The following is an 8,195-nucleotide window of genomic DNA, read 5'->3' on the forward strand; positions in this document are numbered from 1 at the left end:
GTGGTCGGATGAAAGCTCGTCTGCCCACGAGTCACATGACCTCTCTGAGATTTGAGACTGGAATTTGCCGTTCCTCCGAGACTGTGTTCGGTCGCTCTCTGAAACAAGTCAAGAGAAATTATTAAGTAATAGCTCATCCAAAATGAAAGTTGTCATTACTTACTCACCTTCTATGTTACTCCAGGTCATACAATAGCTGTATTTGAGGAACAGACTGAAATTTAAGTTGTTATTCACTGGAAATTTCTCTCTAAAGCTCTCTATTCTCCTTTCTGCAAATACAAACTGGTGCTCTACATTCATTTACGATGAATGCGGGGTGCAATTTTTTATTTAAGAGAATTACATTTAAATATACATTTGTGTATGTGTGTTATTTTATTATTATTTATATACTATTAAAGTGTTTAACTTTTTTGAATTAGCTTTTATTTTTATCCCCAAACCATTACTGCTCTAGAGGAGATCTGCATGGAGGAATGGGCCAAAATACCAGCAACAGTGTGTGAAAACCTTGTGAAGACTTACAGAAAACGTTTGACCTCTGTCATTGCCAACAAAGTGTATATAACAAAGTATTGAGATGAAATTTTGTAATTGACCAAATACTTATTTTCCACCATAATTTGCAAATAAATTCTTTAAAAATCCTACAATGTGATTTTCTGGATTTTTTTTCTCATTTTGTCTCTCATAGTTGAGGTATACCTATGATGAAAATTACAGGCCTCTCTCATCTTTTTAAGTGGGAGAACTTGCACAATTGGTGGCTGACTAAATACTTTTTTTCCCCACAGCATATATACAGTATATATATATATATATATATTAAAATTGGCTTGTAACAATTACATTTTTGCATTTAGCAGATGCTTTGTCCAAAGCGGCTTGTTCTACCAGAGCGGAGCAGAGAGAGTGAAAGTTTTGGAAAGTTCAGCCATTATTTAACCATGAGAATACAAACAAACAAAACATAATAATGAGAAATTATTAAAAATAATAATAATTCAATTGGACTGAAATATGACCTGGACAAGTTCTTGAAATGTTTTGCAAGATCAATCCATGTGATCCTTTATAAGACGGTAATTTTGAGTTTTATGTAGAATATTTTGTAGAAAAGTAGTCATTACGTGTGCTGCTGGCGATGTTAAATATATAACCAATTAATAATTTTTTTAGTTGTAATTGTAATTCATTACTATACTCCAGACCAAACCTCCAGGGCTGCATTCCTCAAAAGCATTGTAAGCTAAGTTGATCATAGTGTAGTGTGTATTGATGGAAACGGGTCTACGATCTACTTAGGCTAGACAACGCAGCCCAGATCATTACGTCTTGGAGATTTGACTACCAATCAAAAGTTTAGTATTAGTATGATTTTCTTAATTAAAATAAATGGATACTTTTAAATTGACATTAAAGACTTGTTACAAAAGACTGTTCTTTTGAACTTTCTATTCATCAAAGAATCCTGAAAACATGTATCACGGTTTCCGAAAAAATATTCGTCAGCACAACTGTTTTCAATCATCGATAATAATCAGAAATGTTTCTTGAGCAGCAAAGCAGCATATTAGAATGATTTCTGAAGATCATGTGACACTGAAAGCTGCAGTAATGATGCTGAAAATCCAGCTTTGATCACAGAAATAAATTATATTTCAAAATATATTTAAATAGAAACCTGCTCTTTAAAAATGTAATAATATTTCTTAATATTACTGTTTTTTTTAATCAAAATCTCCCCAGCCCCAAACTTTTGCGTACACATAAAGTTACCTGATCTTCATAACTTTCCATGGCAGTACCAAAAATATACAGCAGAAAGGAAAACAAAAAAAGTTGAAAGAAAGAGAGAGAGTTTGGCTCTGTGTGAGAGAGTGCTTGCACTTGCTACTTGTTGTGGGACTGTTTACTGAAGAGGTTCACATACTCCACACACTCTGCACACACTGGTTTAGTCGCACTCTGTGAGAATGGAAATGAGCTAGACTGCTGCACACAAACCTGGAGGCTCGAGCGGCTCTCTAATGCCCAGTGCCTGGGTCCATAAGGCAGGATTCTGGGGCTTATCCAGGCGTTCGCCAGGCATGGCTGCACAAACCAGTCACACACAACAGCTCAATCCCCCTCACATACACACGGCATACCTGCTGGTGGTTCAAGAGAAATATGCTTTTCATACAACATGTATGCATTTAGAAGATGCTTTTGTCCGAAGCAGCTCATTCCACCAGAGGGGAACAGAGAGAGTGAAGGTTCTGGAAAGCGTTCACTGACTGTAGCTGGCAGTAGGGAGCTGTTTATTTTCATTCACTCAACCTTATTTGAGCAGGAATATAAAAACTCTGGAGATTTCAAATCTCTTTTATAAGAGTGTCCTGGCCAAGGACAGGCAGCAGCACTGCTATATACACAAAATAAGACACCAATACATAGAGAGAGAGAGAGAAATTAATTGTACTTTGAGCTTTGACTCGGAAATTAGCAAATGCTGTAATGCAGACCTTGGCTGTGTTTCCCACAGCATAAGGAGATTGTAGAAACCTTTGACATGAAGTATGTGTGTGTGTGTGTGTGTGTGTGTGTGTCGGTGTCTGTGTCTGTCTGTGTGTGTGTGTGTGTGTGTGTCTGTCTGTCTGTGTGTGTCTGTCTGTCTGTGTCTGTGTTGTGTGTGTGTGTGTGTATGTGTGTGTGTTTGTGTGTGTGCGTGTGAGTGTGCGTGCGTGCGTGCGTGTGTCTGTGTCTGCGTGTGCGTGCGTGCGTGCGTGTGTGCGTCTGTCTGTCTGTCTGTCTGTCTGTCTGTGTCTGTGTCTGTGTGTGTCTGTCTGTCTGTCTGTCTGTCTGTCTGTCTGTGTCTGTGTCTGTGTCTGTGTCTGTGTCTGTGTCTGTGTCTGTGTCTGTGTCTGTGTCTGTGTGTGATACCCAGATACCCAGCATTGTCTGCAGGCGGTGGAGAGGTTACAGTCTCGCTTGAAAGAAAAGAGAGCAGATGTTCCTGCTGAGGAGAAGCTGAATCTTCTGAAGGTGGTCCTACAGAGTCCTCTGTTTCACCAGATCCTCGCCCTGCAGAAATCAGTGCAGCATCTGAAGGAGCATGTAAGAACAAAACACACAACACTGGAAAAAAAATATTTCTCTAACTACAAGACATTTCAAACAGAGAGAATTTACATAAGTAAACGAATAGTTCGACCCAAAATGAAATCCTGACATTATTTATTTAGCCTCATGTCATTACAAACCCATCACACTTTAAGTAGAAATTTCAAAGATTATTCATATGGCTCTTTTCCAAGGACAGGTGAAAAATAATATAATCACCAAAAAAGCTTTTAAAAGAGCATTTAGTTTGAGAACTGCTCATGGTTACACTTTATTTTAAGGTGTCCTTGTTACAGTGTAATTGTACATTTAAGTACTGAGTAATATTAATTAACTACATGTATTTACTATATGGTTAGGATTAGGGTTTGGCTTAGGGTTACTTGCATGTAATTATGCATAATTAATTGTTATTATAATAGTAAGTACATGTAACGTGTAACAAGGACACCTTCAAATAAAGTGTTACCCTGCCCATTCATAGAATGGATCATTGTGTAAATGAATAATTTTTTACGCATTCTTTTCAAGTTTATTCCTGTTTATATTTGGACCAACTAATTTATTCACAAATCAGATGGATTTGTTCATGAATTGGAGTTCAACACACTTGCATTTAACATGGTGACAACATGCAACATACATGTGGTCATGTGACATAAATGTAGAATATTACTGTTTGAAATGTGTATTATATACACTGCCGTACAAGAGTTACTTTTTTTTTAAGAAATTGTATTTTTATTCAGCAAAGATTTATAGAATTGATCATAAGTGACAGTAAAGACTTTTATTTCAAAACAGTGCTGTACTTTTGAAGATTTTGTATGTTTTCAACATTGATGATAGTAACTATCATTATTAATATTTGAGCACCAATAATAATAGATAATACTTAGGAACAAATCAGCATATTTGAATGATTTCTGAAGGATCATGTGACACTGAAGACTGGAGTAATGATGCTGAAAATTCAGCTTTGCATCAAAGAAATAAATCGCATTTTACAATATATTCACATAGAAAGCAGTTATTTGAAATTGTAATAATATTTCACAATTTTACTGTATTTTTGATTAAATAAATGCAGCCTTGGTGAACAGAAGAGACTTTCAAAAACATAAAAAATCTTACCGACCCATTATTTTGAACAGCACTGTACATGCTTGGAAATGTAAACTTATATATATATACTGTATCTATATTTTTTATATCTTTCAGATTTGTGTCTCAGGTAATTATGCAATGACATGTTTTGACAGTCTGCTTTTAATCTTTGCTCCCCGATCTGATTGAGATTACATGATTATTCAAATCCCAAACAATTCAAATGCTGTGAAATATTCATAAGTAAGACACAGCCTTATTATTTAGGGAGCAGCTTCACTGGTTGGGCAGATTTGGGGTTTTGGAGCTCTGTGTGTTCATGGAGAGTTTGGCACCGGCAGCCGTTCGGTCTGAAGTATGCGAGTTATGCTGGAACAGAGGAATGGAGATTATCAAATCCCCAGCGGCATACCCTCTAGCTCTCTTCACTCACATACTTATGAACCGCAGAGCGGAACGCTGTTAACAGCCTGTGTGGAAGAAGGAAACCATCTAATGTCAGTCTGAAAGTTATGGACTCGTATAGAACAGAGCTGAGAAAAAGAAGTGAGCTTAATTGTATTGAATGTGCACTTGTAGTCTACTTCAAATCTGAAGAGTATATTTTTATAAAACTTGCAGATAATATAGTATTAATGAAATAAAAGGCCACTTAAGTGACTTAAAGAGAGACACTTTCATGACTGTTTCTGAACACACTTAAGTACACTTTTAAAAAGTGCAATTTGAAATAGTCAAAGTTTTAAAAATCACATGTTAAGTACTTGATTATCATTTTAACTTTAGTGTGTTGTTTGATATTACATTTAAAGTTAATATAGTTTATATGCACTAAATTGCAACTTCATCATTACAAATGTGTAATTACAAATATATATTAAATGCATGACAGACGAGTTTCAATAGAAGTGACATTAAAGTATATTGTAGTTGATTATAAATGCTAGTCAGTACATTCAGCAGTACTTTAACCATAATTTAAAGACAATAGAAGTAATTATGGAATTACATATAGGCCCGGTTTCACAGACGGGGCTTAGAGTAAGCCAGGATTAGATCAAAGTTCAATTAGGACATTTAAGCATTATTTTATGAACGTGCTTAGGAAAAAAAACATTACTGGTGTGCATCTTGAGACAAAACAAAGGCACTGATATATTTTAAGATCAGTCAGTGCAAGTTTCTTTCAGTTGAAACAGCTCAGACTTACATTTTAGTCTGGGACTAGGCTTAAGCCTTGTCTGTGAAACTGGGGGATAAAGATGTACTTAAGTCCTGCTTAAGTGGGTCAAAAAACACTCATTTAACAAATTGAAATTATAATACATTTTAATTTAATTGAAAAATAACATGCAATTAAGTGTCTGAAAACAATACGTTCAGTTCACACTTAAGTATACATACCTATTTCCATAATAAGTGCTATTTTTAACAGTATTCTAAAGTGTGCTTCTTTTTCACAAGGGGAGACACAAAGAAGAAGTACATTTTTCTATGCAGTTTCTAATAAGAAGTGTGTTACTTATGCAAAAGTAAACATCACGATTTCTTTAGTAAACACCTTTAATAACCCGAGAAGAGTTTCTTTCTGTCCACACTAACCTGCGGGGTTGTTTGCCAAAACTGGTGCGTCTGGCTTTGTCTGTGCTACTAGATACCAGAGAGCAGAGAGAGAGAGAGACATGAGTTCATGTGTGAAGTGGAGCAGAAGTAATTTCTGAAATGTGGACGAGCCAAACTGGAGGCCTAATCCTCTTACACGGGACGACTAACAAATACAGGCTCTCGCAGAGCTGACATAGTTTCGAGCGCATTCAAAGCTTGTGCACGATCAGCAACCGAGCCGAGATTCTGGGGTGCGTAATCTGAAGGGCCTCTGGGAGACGTTTATGAACATTAATGTTTGCTGCAGCAGACTGAAGTGCACAGAAGAGCCATATAAAACCTGCGGAACTTGACGTAGTTTGTTAAAATCCTGTCATCATTTACTCAGAGTTTCTGACTTGTTGAATGCAAAAGAAGATATTTTGAAAAATGTTGGGAACCAAAGAGGTGACGGTAGCCATTGACTTCTATAGTATGGAAAAAAAATACAATAGAAGTGAATAGCTACCGTCAACTTATTTTTTCACAAAATGGGTGAATAAATAATAAATGACGGAAAATTCTCGTTTTTGAGTGAATCAGCATCGGGAAAAGACTCACAAACACTGATATAACAGCACGGACGGAGCTGTAAATCACCGGAGTGCCGATCTGTGAAAGTGAGCTGGAAAGACAGTGGTTTGATAAGCAATTAAATTCAAGCAAACAGCAAATGTTTTAAGGAAATGACTTAACACATTGTGATGTGAAGTGCTTGTTATTTTTCTCACAGAGAGATGCTTTTTTGGGGCACGTTTTGTCGCGGTAATTGATGTGAAATGGTTTGTACTTCATCAGGAGTGTGCGCTCGAGTCGGGGAGGGAAATAAAAAGTTAATTAAGCAGCTCCTGGATGTAATGAAAAACATGTGTGCACAGATGGCTGGGAGGACAAATTATCACCAGAAATGATCAAAACAAATGAGTTTTGCACGCTCTTTCAGGACTATTTGGAACACACAAGGCGAGGAGTAATTTGGGCTGTCTTTCTCTTTCTCTCAGACTCCATATATTAACTCTGATCTGAAGGGCAGCACTGAAGGATTCTCAGCTCAGCTCAATGGACAAACTTCATCTGAAGAGTACAAACACATCATCCGCTCCATGGCTCAGGTGACACACTACATCTATCTATCTATCTATCTATCTATCTATCTATCTATCTATCTATCTATCTATCTATCTATCTATCTATCTATTGTTTTATTGTTCCATCCATCTATCATTCTTTCTATCACTCTATCATTTCATCCATCCATGCATCAATCAATCAATCATATATCATTCAATTGTTCCATCCATTCATCCATCGTTCTATCTATTATACTATCATTTATCATCAATCAATCCATTCATCATTATATGTATTGTTTTACTGTTCCATCCATCTATCATTCTTTCTATCATTCTATCATTCCATCCATCCATCCAATCATCCTTCTATCCATCGTTCTATCTATTATGCTATCATCTATCTATCTATCTATCTATCTATCTATCTATCTATCTATCTATCTATCTATCTATCTATCTATCTATCTATCTATCTATCTATCTATTGTTTTATTGTTCCATCCATCTATCATTCTTTCTATCACTCTATCATTTCATCCATCCATGCATCAATCAATCAATCATATATCATTCAATTGTTCCATCCATTCATCCATCGTTCTATCTATTATACTATCATTTATCATCAATCTATCCATTCATCATTATATGTATTGTTTTACTGTTCCATCCATCTATCATTCTTTCTATCATTCTATCATTCCATCCATCCATCCAATCATCCTTCTATCCATCGTTCTATCTATTATGCTATCATCTATCTATCTATCTATCTATCTATCTATCTATCTATCTATCTATCTATCTATCTATCTATCTATCTATCTATCTATCTAATCTGAGAGCTGAAAATAAATGTTGCATTATATCAAACTTAAACTTATTTTATTTTTGAAAATCAGATTCAGTTATATTCTCTACATTTTGATGCAAGAATAAAATTAATGTTAAAAAGATAAAATATAATTTTTTCCTAGTTTGCCCCTCTTCTATGATGTTGCATGCTGGGCCAAATCATAGGGCATCAGGGGCCAACTTTTGTCCCCTCGGCCCTTGTTTGGCCATCTCAGATCTATCTAGATCATTTAAATCTTTGTTTTTTACTATTTAACCCCTAAACTCTCATATGGTAGTTAAATAGTCAGTAAGATATCACACATTTAGTCATTTAGAGCAAATTCAAACAGCTGTGTGATTGTGACTGTACGTGTTGTTGTTGTACTGTGTGTGTCTGTGTGTGTGTGTGTGTGTGTGTGTGTGTGT

At 35.8% G+C, this 8,195-nt stretch overlaps 1 protein-coding gene across 1 annotated transcript in view; it reads left to right on the forward strand.

Annotated features, from left to right (window-relative positions):
• Positions 1-2,093: 2,093 nt before the first annotated feature.
• The window catches only part of LOC107550170 (multiple PDZ domain protein-like), a 77,274-nt gene continuing 71,172 nt past the window's right edge, over positions 2,094-8,195 (forward strand). Inside the window, exons 1-3 of the mRNA XM_016231407.1 lie at positions 2,094-2,193; positions 2,933-3,102; positions 6,861-6,971. Coding sequence (XP_016086893.1) covers positions 2,094-2,193; positions 2,933-3,102; positions 6,861-6,971 — 381 coding nt within the window. The remainder of the gene's footprint in view (positions 2,194-2,932; positions 3,103-6,860; positions 6,972-8,195) is intronic.

Source organism: Sinocyclocheilus grahami, unplaced genomic scaffold, assembly GCF_001515645.1.
Source record: "Sinocyclocheilus grahami isolate Dianchi unplaced genomic scaffold, SAMN03320097.WGS_v1.1 scaffold390.1, whole genome shotgun sequence".
NCBI classification, from domain to species: Eukaryota; Metazoa; Chordata; class Actinopteri; order Cypriniformes; family Cyprinidae; genus Sinocyclocheilus; species Sinocyclocheilus grahami.